A 22,666-nucleotide genomic window follows, 5' to 3' on the forward strand; every position below is an offset into this window, starting at 1 on the left:
AATAGAGCAGTGATTGTGACTGACTTCAGCTTATTGGTTGTGTGGTGCATACAAAAACAACTCATCTAAGGGTGTCCTGATGGGATCATTCCAGAACTATCATCACTGGTTAGCTTGAAACAGAAGAACTTACAAGTGGTACAGGGAATTTTTTCATAAGACTTATCTCTGTAATCTCTTTTCCCCATAGCATTTGATGAGCATTGTTGATGGGGCCGTACAATAGTGTTCTTGTGACTTGCAGCTGTGTTTTTCAAATGAATATTTGTCTTGGATTCTATGTGGAATCTCTCAGCAGCTTTTATTGATGTTTCTTGTAAATGTTAAACACTACAACAATTCTTTGACTTTCTGCACCATGGTGTACTGCTGATAACTAGGTACTTGTTAACTTTGTTTATTTCTTGGATCACACTCATTCCATCAATGATGGATGGCCTGTTGCGGTTTCAGTACGATTTGCATTCCACACAGTCCCTCTACCAAAGTTGCCTGCTTTCTTCTTCAAAGTGATCTATCCAATGTTGTCTGTGTGTAATAAATAAGACAGAGAGAGTATGTCTGCTTGGAGCAACACTTCTGGGCTTTTTTTATTATGTTGTTGTTGTTACATCCTTGTCTGTTTTGAATATTATTATCTAGAGATCCTTGCACTTCTTGCTCTTCTTTGGTGACTGAAAATATTCTGACCTTCTCTCTGGAAGTACACTCATGAAATTTCTGTATGAAATAACCACTCTTGAGATGATTTTTAAAATAATTACAGGTCTGCTCACCTACTTTATGTGCTTTTAGGAGGTCATCAATACCATCTGGCAGGGCTGGCTGGTAAGCTGACAAGATCTTTGGTCATTATTGGTTGGCTTTATCTTAAGAATTTCAAGCAAGTCTTCGATACCTGGCCTTTTGGAAGTCTAATTTTCCGTACTTTTTCAGATATTCACTCAGATGCATACTCTGTTCTGGAGATCTTTGGCTGATCCATGTCTTTTATGAGCTACCTTATACTAATATTTTATGGTTAGAAGCAAGACAGTATTTAGCTGCAAACAAAATCTCTTTGAAATAAATTGGCTTGAAACTAAATCCCTTTAACCCTCTGGCGTCTGAGTGGACTTCTTCAGTTGAGCTGATCTAGTGGAAAGAAAGGGAGGTCCTGCTTCCCTCTGGCTCTGCTGTGCATTTCTGTCTTCTCCCTTACATGGTCACTGCTTTTCATTTAACCCTATTCATTTCACATTTGCAGGGATATTAATTCTCTGTCCACTTATCCGTCAGAAATGGCTCATCATGAGTTCAGATGAGCACTGCTACCGGTGAAGCAGCAGATAGTCATGGTCCAGAACAAGGAAAGCAGGGCAATGCCCTTGGTACTAGCCACGTTAGATCAACACAGCTACAGCAGGAAACTATACCTTGAAAGTATTTTTTCCTTTTATTTTTAATATAAGATGATCTAACTCTGTGCTGCGTATCTTCCCCTACTTGCGCATTCCTAACTCCTTCCTTATTTTGGCTCTAGCAATTCTGTGATGAGTTGGATCAGCCTGGTTGCTGATCAACACTTTGCTTCCCTGAGAACCCATAATTTCTTTGCGTGTGTTAGTTTTCAAGTGGATCTGACTCACCCTATGGTTGTATGATTGCTAGAACTGATGTAAGGGAGGTAATGGAAACATCTTCCTGAAGACAGAAGACAGGTCGAAGCCCTATTTTACAGTTGGATCAGTGTTAGATCAGTTTGAGTCAATCATGAGGCTGTAGTCAGACAAATTTCAGCTGAATCTGCTGCCTGAAGAAACAGTCCTGACTCCCTGCCCAGTGAATACAATCCTTTCTAACCCTGTGCCACCCGCATCTGACACTGATCAGGTTCACCATGCAACACAGCTGGCTGTATGGTTGCAGGATGATCAGAACAATGAGGTGAACTATCCGACAACCAGTTTTTCAGGTTAACACTTCAGGCTGACTCCCCAACCTGGCTCTGCCTGCAGCAGGTTGGAGGCTGGTGCAGAGCTGGAGGGATGGAGGTACTGTCTCCATCAGGGGCTCTTACCTGGGAGCCATTGCCCCAAAACCGGCACTGCCCCAGCACGTACACATGGACTCCTCCCAGCTCTGATCAGCACCTCCAGTGGTGGCAGGGACCACCTCACCCCATGCGGGGACCACCCCACCCCATCCTGACGCAACTGGCCCCTGCGGGCCTGCAAAGCCCCTGCAAAGCCCACGCTCACACTTGCCAGCTGGAGCCGACCCCATTCTCCCCTGCCCCCCTCAACAGCTGCCCCACAGTGCCACCGTCTTGGGTGACCCCGCTGAGGCCACATCTGGAGTGCTGTGTCCAGACATGGAGCTCCTGGAGTGGGTCCAGCGGAGGGCAACGAGGATGATGAGGGGACTGGAGCATCTCTCTTACAAGGAAAGGCTGAGGAAGCTGGGCCTGTTCAGCCTCAAGAAGAGACTGAGAGGGGACCTCATCAATGTGTATAAATATCTAACAGGGGAGTGCCAAGAGGACAGAGCCGGGCTCTGCTCAGTGGTGCCGAGCAACAGGACAAGAGGCAGCGAACAAAAACTGATGCACGGGAAGTTCCACCTGAACACGAGGAAGAACTTCTTTACTGTGCAGTGATCGGGCACTGGAACAGGTTGATCAGAGAGGGTGTAGAGTCTCCCTCACTGGAGATATCCAAGAACCATCTGGACGCAACGCTGCCCCGTGTGCTCTGGGATGACCCTGCTCGAGCAGGGAGGTTGGACCAGGTATCCCACTGTTGTCCCTCCCAGCCTGACGCACTCCTGGACCCCGTGACTCCCCCTTCCTGGCCCCGCCCCCAGAACCCAGCCCCCGCCCCCTTCCCCGCCCCCGGGCGCGCGGGCCTGGCGCGCGCGCAGTCGCGCGGTAAACAGGCCCCGCCGGCCCCGCCCCCTCGCACCGCCCCCGCGCGCAGGGGCCGCGCGCGCGCCGGCGGCTGCGCAGTGTGGGCACATCCGGGCACTGGGGCAGGATGAGCGCTCCTTTCCAAGATGGCGGCGGAGGGAGGAGGGAAGGAGATGAACGAGATTAAGACCCAGTTCACCACCCGGGAGGGGCTGTACAAGCTGCTGAGCCACTCGGAGTACAGCCGGCCCAACCGCGTGCCCTTCAACTCGCAGGGCTCCAACCCCGTCCGTGTCTCCTTCGTCAACGTCAACGACCAGAGCGGCAACGGGGACCGGCTCTGCTTCAATGTGGGCCGAGAGCTCTACTTCTACATCTACAAGGGGGTCCGCAAGGTACCGGGGCTGCCCCGCCGGGATGGGAGGGGAGCGGCGGGGGCTCGGCACCGCCCACCCGCCGGAGTGCGGGAGCCGCGGGGCCGCGGCGGGGGCGGGGGGCAGAGGCCGGGCCGCCCCTCCCGCCGGGTCCCCCCGCCCCGCGGCCTCGGGACCGGGGCTTCGCGGCTCCACCGCGCTCCCAGGGAACCAGGGAGCGGCTGGGCAGGGGGAGCGCGGGCCTGGGCCGAGGGCGTTGCGAGGGCACCGCGCGGGGTCGATGCTGGGGCTGCTCCACATACGGTGCCCCCGCCGGGAGTTCTGTGTGCGAGCCCTGTGCGGGGATGCGATCGCTGGAGATCGTGCGGGAATGAGGGCTGGCGTTCCTTCCCTGGGCCTCCTTCACCTGCTGCTTCAGGTCAGAATTTGCTGGACACACTAATGCCTTGTTGTGATTATGATGGTGTCAAATCCCTGCTTCCAGGATCTGTCTAGCTTTGCCTGCATGGCTGAAGCGTTCACTGCAGTGTTAGGCCTTTACTGTGACTTCGAAGTGTGGGCTGATCCTAGGATTGTTTCTAAATGGGAGTGGTGCAGTGAACTGAGTCTTAAATATCAGATAATTAACAGAGAGAAAGTTGCTTTTGCACGAAAGAACCATTGATGCACGAGAGAGAGAGAGAGAGAGAGACTCCTTACCTGTCGTTATTGGATGCAGGACAGTGCATGCATTTGATCTCTCAGGTCACCATATTTATGGATAAATTGTTCATAACAATAGCTATTGTTTCTTCAGGTCCTTGATTTTACAGGATTCAGAGAACAATTTGAAATTTGTCATGCCAAGTGAACGTGTGTCACTCCCAATATACGTAAACACAGAAAATAACGATTGTCAGGTTTCTATTTCATGTTTCAAAAAGTGGGCGGGTGTTATTTTGTGTGCTTGGGCCTCAGCTGCCATGATGGGAATACTTTGAAATGTTCCTGCTCTTTGCCCACCATTCAAAGTGGGATGAGGGCACAGGGAGCTAGAGATGTGAGTAAGGCTGTGCAGGAAGCTTGTGGATGAGCAAGGAATTATACCTGAATCTGCTGTGTCCTAAGCCAGTGCCCCAGCACTCCTCCTCTGTGTAAAATGTCAGCACCAACAGGAGAATAAAGTCTGCGTGGTTATTTGTTGACTGTGACTTAACAGATCTGATATGTCCTGTTATAATTACATGGAGAAGTGTGTGTGTGTATTTTAGTTTCACCCTTTTATGAATTTTAATGATCAGTTATGTTTCAAATAATGTTTGGACAATAGTTTCTTTAAGCATACAAGGAGTATTTCATATCAAACAGTTTTTGCTGTTTACAAGCAGTTGCTATCTTTACAAGGTATTGTGGGGAGCAATGTCTCTGAAAATCTGTATCCTAAATTATTACTGTGTTTGGGTTCTGATATCTTATGTTTGTTTTTTCCATGCAAAGTAACTGCAGAATTCTCTCTCTTAACTCCCAGAGCAGGCCTTTACGTAGTTTAGTAAGGGTACATGTGATTCTTACAAGTTCTCTTAGTCATCTCTTGCCACACTTCTGAAAAATAAAAGTCTGAAGCCTGGAACTTCATTGAAAATAGGGAATAGAATAATTATTTCAAATTACTAAAATAGCTTTGAGCTGAGTGTTTGAAGATTTCTTTTTTAGATGCTTAAAGTTACTGGTGTGATACAGAGTAACTGAGAAGTTTGGATTTGTGAGGTTGTGAATTCTGAGCTCTGAGACTTTCATACCTGTTACAGTGTGAAATGCTTTTTTCTGTGAATAGAGCAAAACATACACATTGTTAGAATTAATTTCAGTGACCTTTTACAGTGTTAACAATTTAGGATACCACTGTATATTCTATACATATAATATATTTGTAAAGTGAACTTAGGGAACTAGCTGAAATAGGTTAAATCATGCTTAAGGAAAATGGTTTAAATGAGAACAGGGAAGATGTCTGTCTCACATGTGTAATACTTGCTGCTCTGGAATTTATTTTGAAACTATTCACTTGGAAGTAATTGTTTTGTCTGTGTACAAAGTTGACATAGGAACAGGCTGACAGCCTGTCAACTGATCATTTGAGCTTTTCAGAATCAAAAGTTGTGTCCTGTGCCTGTCACAGAGGGGAGAGAGCTGGTGTTGACTGAAAGGACAGTGTGCAGTTATGCCTTAAACTGGACAAACTGTCACCCTCTGCATGCCTTCCTGTTCTTGGGGACAGGAGAGGGAGAGGGCGTTGACCTGTTCAATACCAACCTATGTGTGATCCTCTGCATAATACAGATGCTGATAACTTCAGTTAGCTCACAATTATTTAAGTATCCCTTAAAAGATTTCCCTGATGACGATAATTTTCATTCTGGCTAAGTTATATTAGAGTATTGAGTTGAATTTAGTGAAACTCTGCTGTATGAATGTACCAGCTGGCTACAATTTATCTTTTTTTTCTCATCTTTTTTAAGGTCCACTGCTTTTCTTGATGAGAAAATGCTATATTTTTCCTAAAATGAGTGAAAGAACCACCAGGGCTTTGTTTTAAGTAACCATGTCTGTTAGATACTGGGGTAATTCTTGCGTCAGTAATCCACTGCGGATCAGTACACATCAAGGAAGAGTAACACTTAAGCCATGAATGACACTTAAGAATAAATAATGTAATATTGAGTCAAAGATACCACTTGACATCAGTGATGCTAATCTTCTTTTAGTTTCTCTTTAATCCTAAATGCATTGCATCTGCTACATCTAATTTGTAAGTCACCTTTTTAAGTGAACTGCTGAGGTGTGTGTTCTGTTCAGGACATTTAACCTATACAAACAAAAATGTTTCCAGGGATGTTTCTTTAAGCTTGATCCTTCTTCCAACACACTTGGTGGAGAAGCATCAAGAACAGTGATGTGGAGATTGGAGTACAAATGGACAATGATAATAGTTTGGTAGAGAGACCCAAGAGAGTTTTGGACAGCATTTCAAGCTGTCTTTAGAGACTTTTTGAAGCAAAATGGTATTTTCTTCCAACTTTGTTCTTCGCCTCTTTAAAAGCTGAGCTTTTACTGTTTAATGTTTCCATGTTACTACTAAATTTTACTATTGTCATGAAACATGTTACCATATTTCACGTTTTCTGTGTCCTAGAAAGTACATCAATTATGAGCCAGCGCATTGTTGTTTTTATAATGAAACTCATGCGGGTCTCTTTGTGTTCATAAAGCAATGCAGGCTTCCAGAAAACTGCTGTTTTCTGATTTGGATCCACTGAAAAAAGAAATGAACCTGTAGTTTAGTATGGAGAAGTTAAACTGTGATGGAATGATCTAAATATGTAATTGTTTTCAGCTGCACTGAGTGTCAGTGGGATTTCCCTTTCCTTCCTCCTTAACTTTGGCTGTAAGGTTAGATGTGTGCAGTGATCTCCAGTTAAACCCAAGGGGTATATTTTCATGAACTCAACCGATCTAGCAAGAGCTGTAAATGGTGGTCTAGCACTGCAGGAATATTTTGGCAGTGTGCTCCTACCTCCTTGTCTTTGGCAGTGCTCAACCTCTGGTTGAGCTAGTTCAGCTTGCTAAACCAGCAGTAAAGTACTTGCTGCTTTTCTTTGCAGGATTTTCTCTTGATTTGGTGAGTTGAACTGTGTCATCTTGAGATTGAATATTGGCAGGTACAGTGAGATCAAGGAAGGGGTTCGGGGGCACTACCCCCTTCAGTGGCCTGGACTGTCTGCTTGGATCCACTACCTTATTATTATTCAGGTCTCTCCTGAATAAAGCCTCTACTTCAGCCTTGAGTCAGTTTTGGACTGATCTGTTCTTGGGGAATTGTTGAATTAATTTTGATTAAGAGAGTTATGGGTGATAGAGGAAGCCATTTTTATTATTTTAGACATTTCCTTCTTCATTGAGTGAGGGTATATAGCAATATAGGTAATAGTTCAAAATTTATTGTTCAAATTATGATGCATTTATGCTTTGGACAGGTTGCCTTTTCCTGCAGCCCCAAATCAGGAGTGAGAGCTGTTGTTTGATTCTTGCTTATAAGACAGTCTTGAAGTACTTAAATATGGTTCGTGGCTAGGCTTTGCAAAATGATTTATTAGTTGATTCATTAGGCTGGAAAAGGAGAGCTCCATCTCATCTTTCTTACCTTAGGAATGACTGACAAGACAAGGCTTTCTAGATTGCTACCAACATTAACTATCAAATCCTTTTCCCCTACTAGGAAGTTGGTGCATTTTCCTGTGAGAAGTTGTGTGTGATGATGTGTTATTATCTGTGTGTTGTAAAAGTTTTCTGGGCAAGTTAGTCTGCAGCTGTCACTGCAGTACAGCCATGTAAGGCCCCTATTAACAACTGTGTTGCATGGTGCAAACTTATGAAATTTGATTGTATAGTGCAGCTGATTACATTATGTAAAACTTTCTGCGTTGTATTTAAATTCTGGCTGCCTGCTGTCTTTAACCTGTGGAAGACTTTACTGACATTGGTTGTTTCATTTTTTGAAACCACTTTCTTGCAAAAAGAAACTTTAATTCTGCTTTTTTTTCTTACAGCTACCTGAAGCAGCAATTTGTTAATAACTATGGAGTATTATGGTGTGTTGCAGTGGTGTTGGAGTAGAAACACACGTAGGTGATAAGCACAGCTTGGTGGAGGCATGGAAGGCAGAACCTGTTGACTGTCTTCTTAACCTTACATAGAACAGGTGGCTTAGAAATTTTATTTGTACTAAGATGAAAATAATCTCATATCTCAACTACTTTTATTGAGAGTTGGCATAGTTATCAGTAAAAAGGTTGATGACGTGTAGGATTCCTTCCTTTGCAGTTCTCTAAATTACCTTTTTTTATGTCTGGCTTGATAAGGAAGTATTTGTTGTCCAGTTGAGAAGTGTTATCCTTGGGGGTGACTTTCATTCCATAGACTGTTCACCTGGGGTCTTGTTGCAATGACGGTGTTAGTGAGTGGCATTTGCCACTGTGCTTAATATAATGGTCGGAGAGGAGCAGTGTGAGACGGTTCTGAGTTGGCAGTGGAATCTGTAGAGAAAAACATCTTGAGAAAATCTGGTTATATTACTGTATATTTAGAGATCACAAAGCTGTGTCAGGCCTCTGGTAAAGATGCATGGTTTAATAGCATAAATGAGCTATAAAAATGCTGAGATTTGTAGGGATCTTGGAAGATACACTAGCTCTGAAGCAGAGGGAAGTAAACCTATGTCCTAGTTCTTAAACCAGTTCTTAAACTTGTGGTAACAAGAATTCCACAGTCTCCCTAAATAACTTTTTATGGTGCTTGATTTTCTTTCTTCCCCCTCCAGTATCTAACTAAACTTCTTGTTCAAGGCAAACCCCCCAGAAATCCAAACAGGCTGAATGCAGTTATTTGCTGTGGGTGTAGAGGACAGTTGACTATTGCCTTTGGCTTTTACGTATTTGAAAACTTGTTAACTTGTCCTCTCAGTTTTCCTAAGGTAAATAAGTGTAGTTCTCTGAAGTTCTTCTCAGATCACAAGTTCCAAATGTTTGCCCTCCTCTGTGTTGGCTTCTGTTAGCTTGTGTTTGTAGCACTTAAACTGGATGTGGTACTTGCACTGTGACTTCAGTACACAGCAAGAAAGAGTTATTGCTTTCTGTGTCTGTCTTCTAATATTCTTGCTAACATATTGAAAAATGTTGACATTTTTGAGTCCTGCTCATAGTGATGACTCACTTGGATTGTTTCTTATCATATTGCTGTTTTTCTCCATTTTTATCCATGCTTTGGTTATTGTTGTTGTTTATAAATGTCATGTTGCATTTTCATCGAATGTCGTTCTACTAAGTTTATTAGAAAGTGGTTTTATTTCCAGTTCTGTGCTACATAATGCAAAAAATCGTTCCAATCTTGATGTCATTCACAAATTTGAGGTGCACTCTCTTCCATTAGTCAAAGTCTCACACATTGCATTTGCTGCTGATCTTCTTCTCTAGTGCAATTTTTTTTTTATCAGAAGACAGATCAGTTTGGTGCTTGCTTTTGGTGAGTTTACCTTGTGTGGTTTTTCCCCTCTGTCTCGGAGCTTATAGTCTGATTTTTTTTTCAATGGCTTTGATACCAAAGAAAGGTTTACTACTATGACTGTTGAATGCTGCTACAGTGTGTTCTGCATTTAAATACTTACTTATACCAGAATCAAACATCACTGTTATTGCCAAAAAGTTGACAGGCAAAGGTGGCTAATGGAAGTACCACAGTAAAGACAGCAGAGCTTTTCTCAAAGGTATCCAGTACCATCCTGCAGCTGGGAAGATATTCCTGTTATCTGCTGTAGGAATTAGTATATTCCACATTTCTCAGGTGTGCTGGACGTGACACTCTGTAAATCTGTTTTGTCCTCCTTCAAAAGGGTGTCGTAGATTTCTTTTTTTTGTGAGAATTCCCTTCCTTTCTTGCAGTATTTTTTTCTTTTCTGTCTTGTAGATAACAGTTGCTTTATTGGGACTGGATTAGCTGTGGGGGTATTGTGGCTACATCAGTAGTACTTTGTGTTGTTCTGTGGCCTCTTGAAAGTCTGTTCAGGTGTTTAATGGAAGGATATACTTACCACTTTGAGTTTTGTGATGTAGGTAGATGTTTTCTTAATTCCAACTGGGCTGCATTAGAGACTGATGAGACATGTTACAAAATATTCCTGTAGACTTTTTTTGTAGGGTAGGCTATTTAGTGACTTTATTGTTTCAATGACACTGCTGAAGGAAATAATGAAGATTTAATCTAGATTACAGATATATAGATAATTTCAGTGTTTAATTTTGTTGCGAGGCTTATACAGAGCAAATAGGGCTGTATTGAGTAAGAGGAAAGACTAAAAAGCTGCTTTAAAATGACAGTTACACTGTTAAATGTTTCTTGCTGTGGAGGAGGATGAAATATCTGCAGTTGACAGAGCTTGCAAGATGATTTTCATCTGGGGTCTGTGTCTGAGTTGTAGGTAGTGGTATTAGTCTGTTGGGCTTTTTTCTTCTCCTGGTCTGTACTTCAAGCCTGTGTCACAACTGTTTGACTTCAGTTAGCCATTGCACTGGGTTCTCTGAAGGATTGCTCTCTGAGGTAACAGTTCATTTCTCTGTGGCTGCCTGCTTGGCTGGCATGTTTGAGAATGAATGCTAGACTGTGCTGGCCAAACCCCCAAATTGGTAAGCAGTATTTTATAGGCAGTGAATTTTCGTGTGTGTGGTTGGTTGGTTGTCTTTTTTTTTTTTTTTGCCACTGCAATTATAATTTATTTTTATGTTTTGTACTGAAGTGTATTTGTGGTAATATTGCACGTACATGAATTCAGTTGGGAGACTTTAAGTTGGTGTAAAACCAGTAATTGTGGCACTTATTCTTTGCAGATTGACAAAATTTTAGTCATAATGTTTCACAGATGCAAATAATGGTCATTTGTAACAAACACTTCTCTGCCTGTGGTGAGTTTTGTGGGGCAGCTTTGTCAGAATATTTACAAAAATGTTGTGCTGTGTGCCTAAATTACAAGGAGTTTGCATCATACTTTGACATCTGACAGTCTGCAAATAGTTAAATTGTTAACTGTTAATAGTTAAAATGTACATTGAAGGTGCCTCAAGCTCTAATTAAAGGTTGCCTAGGCCCATCTCTGAGAGGATTGCCAGCCATAATTGTCTTGTTTGACATTCTAGAATCAAATTTAATGCCCTAGTTTGAAGTATTCCTGTAGTTTTCTGGCTAAAGGGAACCATCTGAAGTACTTTATTTTGAAGGACATGTACCCAAGGGCCACTTGCTATCGAGTTGTCATGAATATAAGTTGACACACTTGGGGAAAATAGTATTTGCAAATGGTGCCATTTAGTGCCAGTAGTGCCTAATATTTCCATTCTCTATCCTCTTAGAAAGGTTAAGAAAAAGAGGCAGTACTGTAAATTAAAGTAATAATACTTGGTTGTGTCCCTCTTGAAAATAGAGTATTTTTCCTTTCTTACCTCACACCACTTTTAGGTCCAAGTGTGTGTGCAGTCCATTTTTTAGCATCTACATCCCACCCATTTCTTGCACCCTGTAGCTTCAAACAGAGCAGCTGCTGTTGCCTTTTGGGCTCCTGTTCAGCAGCTCTTGGTGCACTGAACACAGCCCTGTGCTCTTTGTGGGCAGGGCCACCAGCCACTGCAACTGAAACCTCTCCAGTGGCACTGTCATAACTTGCATTGGGATTTCTCTTGCATTATTCAGTCCAGCTGTTCATAATGGAATGGTAGATCTCTAATAGGTACTTTCTGCAAATTGATTTCAGTTTTGGTTTACCAGCTATAATCAGTCTTTAATTTCATGAGTTCATCGTAATGTTCACATGTGGCTGTAATAATGATCAAAGAAACAATATTTATAATTTTTTATTATTGGTTTTAACTCCATGTGGGATGGGAAGGTAGTTTTTGGTTTAATAGTGTGTAATTTTTGTACAACTAGAGGTTGTGAAGGGCTATATTAGACTAAATGCTAGTCTAAGCCAGAAATTGAACTTAAAAATGCCCTGGAGTAGGGAGAAAGCATTGCATGTTATGAGCAAATTATCCCCAGTTTCCTAGGAATAACAAAAAAAAAGTAATTCTTATTATTTAGCAGGAATTACATACATTTTGTCAGGAAAATGATACCACTTAGAAGTTTGAGAGGACTCAAGTTTATGGCTTTAGTGCTCCCTTTCAACTAAAGAAAGGGGGAGCAGTGACAAGAGAAGAGAGAGTGGATGCTGATATACATTGAACTGCCTTAAAAATCCACAGCTCTGGTGAAATAAACTATTTCAATGATTCCTTAAGGACACTTTATCCTGCACAGTCATGAGAATAACTCATAACTGAGTAACATAAATGTCTTCTCTTCCTGACTTACAAATGTAACTGTAACAAATATGGAATCCTAAAAGTTGTAGTCTCATCATAATTTAGCTGTAGCAGTTTATTTCTGAGGACTTTTTTTAACGGTTCTTCCAGCGAAAACGTCTACAAAAATTTTGCAGGTTTTCTTGGTATTTGAGGTGGGTGTTGGAGCATGACCATGATACAAGTTTGAAGCTGTCACTGAAATGAAATTTTGGCAGAAGTTGTTGTAAAGGTTTTTTTCTGTTGTCTTGATTGTTCTGGGTTTCTGTTGGTTACTGTCAGTATTATAGAAAAATAATGATGCAATTATTTATTTTTTAAGTCATGTTAATAAGATTTAAATTATAGTTTAGATATTCAAATTTGCATATATTAGTGGTCTGAATGACAAATACTACCTCTAAACATCAATTTAGTACTGTATTGTGAAGCCATAGATGGAGGCTTAGTCTGCGTTTTCCTTCAGATTTTTCCTTTCTTTCCTATGGGATAGCAAACAGTTGGTTTTCTTTTCCAGACTTTCTTTTTAAATGACAGTAGAGGTTGCATTTCTCCAGCATTTTTAATAGGAGAGTGGGCCAGAGACCTTCAATAGCTACCTGTTTGTACTTAAGGTGTCAGGAGGGTCTATCTTTAAAAAATAATTTATGAGGGCAGTAATAGTTGCATGGTCAGGCAATACCCCTTTTGAAGTTGGGTATCATATATACTACCAAATGCAGTATTTCTGACCTGTCTTACAGCCCATTTTCCATCTGTCAGTATGTATCAGTTCAAATTACTACTCTACTGCCTATAAATAACCAAATTACTATATTTTTTTTTGAAGTGTGCCTCTTCACTGTGGTATATTGATCCAGGAGGGTTTTTTTCCCGGAGAAGACTTTTGGAAATACAGAGTGGAATTTGTAAAAGGAAGATGGTTGTGCTGACTAGCGAATTATTGCTGTTAATAGCATTAGCTGTATATCTCAACAGGTGACTTGGAGAAATGTCTTGCTGTTACCTCAGACTGTGAACTTATGCTCTTTTCCCTCTGAAGGTGACTGTCCAGTTACATTCACATCAGTTTAACACACGGGATGGCCTTTCCAGTGAAACTCTGGTCCCTTGTACAGAATAACTTGTGCCTGTGTTTTGCTTTGCACTAACAGTGTCAAGATTTTAAGTGCTGTTCCAGGTTACATTTCTGACCTTCTAACAGTGTTGGCAAAATAGTTTTTGTGCCAGTGAAGTGACTGATTAAGTGTAGTTCTCTCTCTGTTTTAGCCAAAATGCAGCCTCTGTAAATTCACTAGGTTGAACTGGGATGGTTAAGTGTGGGCACATGTTATCACTTCTGAATCAGACAGGTGGGCAAACTGTTCTTGGGAACTCAGATGCCCAGATAAAACTGCCTTTAGTGATGCTCCAGGTGATCCATGCTTCTCCTTGTTAGAGTAACAAAGTGCTTGCTGTCAGCTGAGTTCCTGCAGCTCTAGTGGCAGCACGCTCAGCTGCTCCAACTCTGCTGCTCTGTAGCAGCGTTCGTGTCTCTGTGCCCTGTGAACAGCAGGTCACACCTTATGTTGAGTTTGCATGGCCAGGTATTGGTAGCTGCGGTGGCTTCTGTGAGAAGCTGCCGGAAGCTTCCCCCATGTCTGGTAGAGCCAATGCCAGTGAGTGGCTCCAGGATGGACCGGCCACTGGCCAAGGCTGAGCCATCAGGAATGGTAGTAATGCCTCTGTGGTAACATATTTCAGAAGGAAAAAAAAGTTATTGTGCAGGTGTAAATGTGGCCAGGGAAGAGTGGAGTGAGAATATGTGGGAGGAACAATTTTTTAATTCTACAGACACCAAGGTCAGTGCAGAAGGAGGGGGAGGAGGAGCACAAGGTGCTGGAGCTGAGGTTCCCCTGCAGAGCCCATGGAGGTTAATGGGGAATGCAGAGACCCACCTACAGCTCATGGAAGAGACCCACACTGGAGCAGGTGGATGCACAAAAGAGGGCTGTGAACCTGTAGGAAACTTGTGCTGGGTCAGGCTCCTGGCAGGGACCTGCAGACCTGTAGAGAGGAGCCCGTGCTGGGGCAGGTTTCCTGGAAGGACTTGTGGCCCTGTGGAGGACCCAGACTGGAGCAGGCTGTGTCTGAAGGACTGCACCATGTGGAGAAGTGACCCATGTTGGAGCAGTTTGTTTAGAACTGCCTGTGGGATGGACTCATGTTGGAGAGCTTCATGGAGGACTGTCTCCCATGGGAGGGACTCCACTCTGGACCAGGGACTTGTCTCCCTCAGCAGCAGCAGGAGCAATGTGTGATGAACGAACTGTAACCCCTATTCCCTGTCTCCCTGCACTACTAGTAGAGCTGGGAAGGAGGGAGGGTAGGAGAGGGTGTTTAAGGTTTGTTTTTACTTCTCATTATCCTGCTCTGATTTTGTTAGCAATCAATTCAGTTAGTATCCCCAAGTTCAGTCTATTTGCCCGTGACAGTAGTTGATGAGTGCTCTCTCCCTGTCCTTAACTCATAAATCTTTCTCAATATTTTTCTCTGTTAGATCAGCTTTGGTGGGTACCTGGCATCCAGCCAGGGTCAACACACCTTCTGCAAACCAATATTGGACTGGCACTGATCTGGTTGATCTGTGTATTATGCTTTGTTAGTTCTAAATGGATGGAGGCTTTGCGTGTACATGAGAGCCAAAGGGGAGTGCTGGTAAGATCAGGGCTTGGAGAAGTCCAGTCTTCCACGGTTAGAAAATGCTTTTGCTGTGCTTTCTCTTAGCTCATTTGGGAACCCTTTCTTCGTTTTTAACACCTCTGGTTAGTAGGCGTCTTGCAGCTGTGGCACTTGCAGTGCAAGTTGATATAAAGGAGAATTTAGATTTGGACAGTCTGCTGACATCAGTGGTGGTAAAAGGTGTGATTATTTTTGACAGCAGAGATCCCTAGCATGCCTGGCATTAGTATTCCCATATCGGTGGGAGGGATGATTTAATCGCTGGGCTGTGTCTGTGCCCTCACAGACTCCTGGGAGGACCTTTAGCAAAATGCCTGAGGTGTGGGCAGTGGCCCCTCAGTGGGCAGCACTGTCTGCAAGGTCTGTTGGTGACAATGGACCGTCTGATCACTCCCTCCTACTCTCGAGGCAAAAATCAGCCTGAGAAAGAGACAGTGTTGTGTGACCATTTGGTATGTGAAACACTTTTAGCCCTTTGATGGTAATTCTTAAAGTGCTTAATAGCAGGCAAGAGGTTGTGGGTTTTTTCCACATAATATCTGTACTAGTGAAACTGTCAACTCTTACTATTACTTAAAATATCTTAATACTTCACTTACTTTAAAATAAGGCTACTGAGAAAGCTAGTGCTGAAATTGGGGACATGTTGCCTGTTGAACTAAAATTTCTGAAGGAAGTTTCTACTTTGCAGATTAAGTGATATCCTAGAACTTGTACAATATGGGATTGTGGGAAATCAGAGTTCACTGTATCTGAGTTACGGTCCTTGATACTTCTCTAGTAGCCTGTGCTTCTGTGCTTGTTCTGTAGCACTGTTCACTTGGGTAGTAGTGAAATGTCTTGAGCCCTAGAAGGAAGATGCATTGCAAATTAACAAATTCAGGATAATAGCTAAAGCAAATATGTTATTTCCTCTGTCTGTTGCTATATATAACCACAGAAAGCATAAACCAGTGGACCTCATCCTGGTTTGGAGCACAGGTTATACATTTGCTCAGTGTTTTATTCACATAACTTCTGTGGGACTGTTTTGGTGCTCTTAGGATAAGAGCCAGCTCCATCTTATTTTTAGTACAAAAGTAATTAGGGCTTTGTTCTAGTAATGTTTTCTTAACATGCTGCAACATGATGGAATTATGGGCTTGATAAAAACACTGTATCAAAAATGTCCAGCATTCTTGTAGGGCTTGCAAAATCCAACAGGAACCAGAAAAGACCTAATTCTGAATTGCTGGACAGATGTTACAATGTTGTATTTGACTTTTATTGAGCTTTGTAATGAAAAAAATATAAATTGATTAGCAATTAACTGCTACAGTGAAGTAAGTTTCTATAGCAACGGGGCAGTGCAGGGTGCAATTATTCAGACAGCTTTCCTTAGCAGATAATTTTTTCTTACATGCAGTGAATTTACGCTGTTGGACTAAAACACTGTTTTGTTATAGCAACGGATAATCCTCAGCTCTTTTGCTGCTGCCTTTTTGCTTTTTTTGTTTCCCCCCTCCTTCCTAAAGAAATAACTTTCCCTCTTATGAGCTGAAAAGGACATGGGGGAAACTTCCAGAAATAACTCCCGGTGTGGTAGAGTGGTGGAAACGTACCCTACTACTATTTACCTGTATGTTATTAGTGTAATGGAGCTATATTGGATATATTGTTATGCAGTATGAATTTATACTTCACTTCTACCTGTTGACAAGTCTACATGAAACTGAACCTGCTCTAAGATGATGATGATGATCATACAGTAGCTTGCAAATTTCAAGTGAATCAATTTAGATAAGTTGTAGTGCTGATTCCCTGAACCAGTCAGACTTTTTATTTGTCCTTTGTATGTTTAAAGTCTCTATTAGTCTCTATTTTTTTTTTTGTTTGTTTCAATGCTTCTGAATACCTTCAGAGAGAAGAATATTCTGCTTTAAGCTTCACTTTTGAAATTGGAAAACTGCAGGTGTTGGTTATTTTTTTTGCCATAAAACACATTTGAAAATCCAACTTTGAAGTGTTATTATATTTCGATCTTTTTGAAGTTAGAGGAAATGAAATTTGAGCGACTTCAGTGATGAAGCTATAGCAGCCTTATTTTTTTAACAGGACACTTAATTTTGTGTTATATGTTTTAATGATACTTTGGATGTGTGATCACTTGAAAGAGAAAACAAAAGTACTTTCTGCTTTTATCAATCAGCCTCAATATTTGCTGTTGGAAGGTGTGCACCTATTGCTCAAGTGCATTTTTCCAGTATCATAACAAAACCATACCAGGATTTTAGAGGTGAAAGAAATAGGATTCAAAGGTAAAGTGAAAGTACTGGCTGTGAAGGTGTGACTGACTAGAACACTTGTCCAGCAGGTCAGGTAACTTTTTTGTGTGTGCATGGGGAGGAAATGAACAACTGGGAGATGATGCTGCTATTAAGTCATGCAATGTTTCCAGTTTGTTCCATGTTTTAGGGGCCATCTAAAAGCAGTCTGCCAGCTCTAATTTAAATAAATGTTGCCTTTAACAGGTGTGATTTTTCTAACCAGTTTTTCTTGCTGAGCTGAGCCAATTTAAACAATTTCCCAGTGAAAGTAACTTACTGAGTGTTTAATAAGTATTGCAACTGAGTATGTAAACTGAATGAAAACAACTGCTGAATTGTGCCAGAATGTGTGGTTTTACTTGGAATCCATTTGATATTTACATACCTATTTTCCTTATTTTAATTTCTTACATTTAGTATGTATATCTAATCTCTGTTTAACTCATCTGAATCATGCCTCAATTCAGCATTAAAAACAGGTGAGAAAGGACTGATTATAAGTGTGGGCAACAGTGTGACTAGACTGTAGGAGTAGGAGGAAATTAAAGGATCCACTGGAGAATAAGGAGCAAGGAGGAGATCAGAAAGGTAACTATTCCTTTTTCCTTTTTTACTTTAGAGCTATGAGTCTCTTGTACTAAATTGTAACTATTGAGAAAGGAATTGCAGTTAACTAAGCATAAATATTAAGTGAGCCTTGCAGAACTTAATTATGAAGTGTAGTTAAGGAAAGAGGTAGTTGTTACAGTACACTTCATTTTCTCAGTTCCTCAAAAGTGAAGAGACTAAAATGTGTGCTTCAGTGCCTTCCAGTCTTTACAGAAGGTGATATGTTCTTTACACAGCTGGTGACAGTCTGTAAGTAGTATTCCAGCATGAACTTTATTCAATGTCTGTGAATATTTGGTGTGCTCTGTGCTATTCTGAAATCAGTGGCTTTTTAATTCACTGTATTCCTAACAGTGAAAATAGTAAAACAGTAAAAAACCCTCTGACTGCCTGTGGCTCAGTGACAGGCTGGTATTTTCTTAAGGCTTATCCTTGATTGCATTCAGATAGAGAAAAACATGCAGGAGTGCTATTCAACACACACCCCACCACCACAACAAAGAAATCCCCTTTCCATTTTAGCTTTAGAAATTCTGACATAGTAGACTTCTGTGTTAGGGTTTTTTTTGTTTTGCTGAAAGTAAAACCTTGTCTCCCTGTGGTGGGAAAGCATTAATGTATAACATGTATAATATAGACAGCTTTATTTGAAGTTCATGTGCTTAGCCTTTCTAGTGTAACAGTAAGGGAGAAATGTAACTTATTACGTTCATGTCCTTGCATGAACTGGCAAATTCAGATCCATATAGCAGTTATTTAAAATGAGGGAATTTTGGAGCTTGGAAATTCTGTTAGTAAATGTTGAGAGAAATGAAAGCTTAGTTCTTTGTATCTGAGACAACTGTTGAGAAGAGACCTTCAAGTTGAGGTCTTCTAGGCGTGGTTTTAGAAATAGTATTTTCACTGGTGACACTGAGAGAAGTAAGAGCATGTACATGGTGCTCATAGTAACTTCCAGAGGAATTGCTGTTCATAGTCAATCACTTTATGAGGAGAAACAAGCTGATATCACAGCAGTAGTTGAAGTGAAAATTCATTGAAAAAAGACGTAGTTAGGGAATTTTTGCTTCAGCAATAAAACTTTGAAAAGATAACCAGAGTGTTGTGTTAATTACAAGCTGAGCCAGCTTGTGGTACAGCTGTTGAAGGCTGGAGGACATAAATACAATTTAGAGATGTATCAAAGGAGGTTTACCAATAGAAAAAATGAAGTGCCTTTAGTACCATTGCACAGGGCATTGAGAAGATGGCTTTGATATTGTATGAAATTCTGGTTGCTTGTGTTGAAGGTGAATTTCAACTCCTGCTACTAAGACAGGATGGTATCTAATGTAAAACTGGAGAAGTGTGTGACTTTTAATTTTCTGAGCAAAGCAGTCCCTAAACTTCCTTTTAGTCACACTGAAGGAAGAGAGACATTAAATAATACAAAACCTTCCTTAGATGTATGACCAGATCTCCCACAAATCCCAAACATGCAAAATTTGCTACTAATTCAAAGGGATCTTACTCTTTGACCAGCCATGCTGTAAGCAATTGCTAACAGTTAAACTGCAGAATGAAAATAGTGGTGTGAAAGGCTGCAGACCTAAAGGGAAGTACAGAATAGATTTTAAGAAGAGGTAGAACATTTCATCCAGAAGCTTCTTAGAGCTGAGCCAGATGAACAGGATGAAGAAAACTTATTTTTAGTAATACAGATCCAACCCTCTTTGTGGTACCCAGTGAAGCCACTTTACTGGCTTTTGGATCCAGGGAAGGAAATGACTGTAGGAGACTGAGGAGCTGGAGACAGGGATGTTCCATGAAAAAATGGATGTACAGCTAACCTGGCAGATAACATGGGAAGAGCAGGCAATGTTTAGTGGTACCTTAAGGGTTACTACAGTGTCTCAGTAGTTTTGTAGAGAAGCTTGGGGGGGGTTGTTTTGTTTGGAATACTCTTGGGGGTGGTTCTCTGTATTCTAAGTCTGCATTTGTATAGCAGGCATTTAAGGTCAGAACTATTTCATCCTCTCTTTAACCAGGAGCAGAGTAAAGGCTGAGATTTTAACTGTAGTATCAGGTAATACTGGCTGCATTCATTTATACAAAATGAAGTGACCAGCCAATCCTTACTTGTTAGGGTTTTTTTATCATGTGATGTAGTGAGACTGAAAAAGATGAGTAGTAAGCCTGTTTTTGTTCCAGGTTTTTCGAATCTGTTTCTCACTTGCTTTTATATAAAATTTTAGTGTGCTGAGGTATTTGGTATGTTTTGTAGGAAACAGAAAAGATTCCATGTGCTTAAAACAGATGTTTCCTAATTCACAATTCTGTGTTTAAGAGAAATGTTTGAAGAAAGATTTTTCTTCAAAGTGGAAGCTAAGAGAAGGGAGCAGCTGTGCTTTGGCTTTGCCCTGACAGTGCTAATCCTAGAACTTCAAGTTAGCCAGTTACCTGGCCCCTCTTGCAATGGAACAGAAGAGTTTTCCACCAAGAGAACAAGCTTTAATGCATGGAAACTGTCTTTCTCATTCAAATGTACTCTTGGAGCAAATTTTTCTTTCTGACGTGAAAGCACAGTCTTGATTCACAGGAGAGAAGATGGTGTCAAATAGAAACTCTGCTGTTCTAATGTATCAGCTCCTTCTGTATTGGATATGCTCCTTTCCCCACATCTGAGTGCATTCTCTTGATTTGGGAACTTTTTATGCACATATTTAGCAATGAAATTTCCCGATTAAACAACATTTTCCATTTTAAACAACAGGAAAAATCCTTTGATGTTTGTGGTAGTTAATAAGGTGGTTCCTCCAGTGTGAGAATTGCTGCTTCACTCTTTGGAGTACATTAGGATGTTAATGTATCCCGATCAATATGCAATGCTAAGCAGTTAAACGGAATTTCAAGTAGAGGCTCAGGCTGCTTGGTTACCATGGCAAACACAGTAGGAAATTCATGCCAAAGTTTGGAAACTAAGACACACAAAAGAAAACTTGTGAACTGAAATAATCACTTCGGAGAGCAAATTTACCTGTTTATAATTTATTAGAATCTGTTTCCCAAAGAATACAGTTTTAAAATCCTGCTTTATCAAGCAGATCTTAATTGCTAGTTCAGAGTTTTGCACAAAGGAGGCAATATTCACAAGCAGAGAAGAGTGAGATTCTTTGTTGGCTTGCCCTCTAACTGTAAGGGCATTGAGTGAATAGAATAGCCTCTTGGAGACAAGAAATTACTTAAGTACTGTAATCAAGGTTGACATATTTTCAGTGTACAATGTCTTGTTTCACAGATGTGAGTCACTCTGTCTCTCTAAAATTTGTCTATATTAATGTTTATATGTATTTTAGGTCATATATGTATGATCTGTATATATTTAGTGATTTGTCTATGTTCATGATTGCATATATATATGTATATATATATATTAATCATTTATGTATGTTAAAGATCTTGTTCTGTTTAACTCACTTTCCCACAGTTGTTTGTCTTAAGGCTTGCTAACTTACCAAGTTAGTATATCAGTATTTTAATGGGGTGATTTTCAGTTTGATAGGTTCCCTGTGTAATCAGCTGTCTGTGAACACAGTATTTCATATTGCAGTCCTGTCAGTATGTTATGGCCAAAATTGCATGTGACTTGCTGTACAGTTTTCCATAGGTGTGGTCATATGCAAATCATGCAGTTATTTTTCTCTTTCTGAATGTAAATTAGTTGTATATTTCCATGCATCTTTTCCAAAGTCTCATCCCCCAAAGGGAAGCTGTTATTTAGAAAGGCCAATCTGTGACTTGAGAGAGGCAGTACTTCTAAAGACTTCCTGAAGGCTGAGGTTAGAGCTGGAGTTGGGCATTGCAATTGTGAGCACCTGCCCTAACATGTGACTCTGCCTCATCACTTTATTTCGTTGCATAACCTGGATTGGAGATTATGGTGAAGAGTTGGAGTCTCAGGGAAAGCAGTTCAGGTTATTATTGAGAAACTATGATGAATTTGTCTCTGCCTTTATAGCATGTGATGTCTTGGGAAGGGAGGCTTGATGTCATTCTAACTGGGAAGTAGTGTTACTGGAATATGGAATGTTGGAGGTGATGGAACAAACAGTTTATGAAATGGTGTTCAGGAGTTCTTCTTACAAGTAGTAACTGTTATATTGAATTACAGGGTAGTCTGTGGGTTTTGCTGACCTCTTTAAAAAGGACTTACTAAGCACTTTAAAACAGAAGTAGAATGTGAAAACATCTGGAAGATTATACTAGGGCTTCACTCAGAGGAAAATAAGAATTTGGAGGCCACAGGAAGAGAAGAACCATGCCATTGATTAGCCACAGTAAATAAAACTGCTTCATCCCACTAATTTTAATATGTGGTGACTTACAGTTCTGAGGTAGACCTGTAACTTCACGAAAAGAAATAAAGGAGAAAAGCAGCAGAAATTGAAGTTGGACTGATTTGACTGACAAACTGGCAAGAGGCAGCTGCAGGAAACTTGGGAGATGCATTTATGCTGCTTGAATGAGCAGGAATGTGTTCCCACTGATCTTTTAGTGGCACACAGTGGAGGAAAATACTTGAGTCAGTTTGGAGCTACTACACAGAAAGAGGGGATTGCTATAGGTGACTGCCTTAATTGGTCAATACTTGAGTCCCAATTTTTCTTTCATTGTAAGAAATTGAGTGGGGAAGAATATTAGAGACAAGATTTGAGTAAATCATATTGCACTGTATAAATCAGTAGGTCTATCTGTAAGTGTTCATACAGGTCTATAAAAAATTTATTATCACACAGATATTTGGAGATATGGTGGAAATTGTGACAGCTGAAAACTTTCATGGAAATACTGAGAAGGACAGGACTG

The 22,666-nt window shown here is 41.0% G+C and overlaps 1 protein-coding gene across 10 annotated transcripts in view; it reads left to right on the top strand.

Moving 5' to 3' along the window:
- The first annotated feature begins 2,963 nt into the window (after positions 1–2,963).
- Positions 2,964–22,666, top strand: part of WDR20 (WD repeat domain 20) — a 45,818-nt gene continuing 26,115 nt past the window's right edge. For 6 of the 10 annotated variants that reach the window (XR_004357516.1, XR_004357515.1, XM_032690243.1 and 3 more), the window contains exon 1: positions 2,964–3,282. Coding sequence is in view for 5 of the 10 variants with exons in the window: in XM_032690243.1 (XP_032546134.1) it covers positions 3,034–3,282 (249 nt within the window). In the remaining 5 variants the exon portion in view is untranslated. The remainder of the gene's footprint in view (positions 3,283–22,666) is intronic. The other 4 variants (XR_004357513.1, XR_004357512.1, XR_004357514.1 and 1 more) reach the window with 1 other exon arrangement.

This window comes from Chiroxiphia lanceolata, chromosome 6 (genome assembly GCF_009829145.1).
Source record: "Chiroxiphia lanceolata isolate bChiLan1 chromosome 6, bChiLan1.pri, whole genome shotgun sequence".
In the NCBI taxonomy this organism is placed as follows: domain Eukaryota; kingdom Metazoa; phylum Chordata; class Aves; order Passeriformes; family Pipridae; genus Chiroxiphia; species Chiroxiphia lanceolata.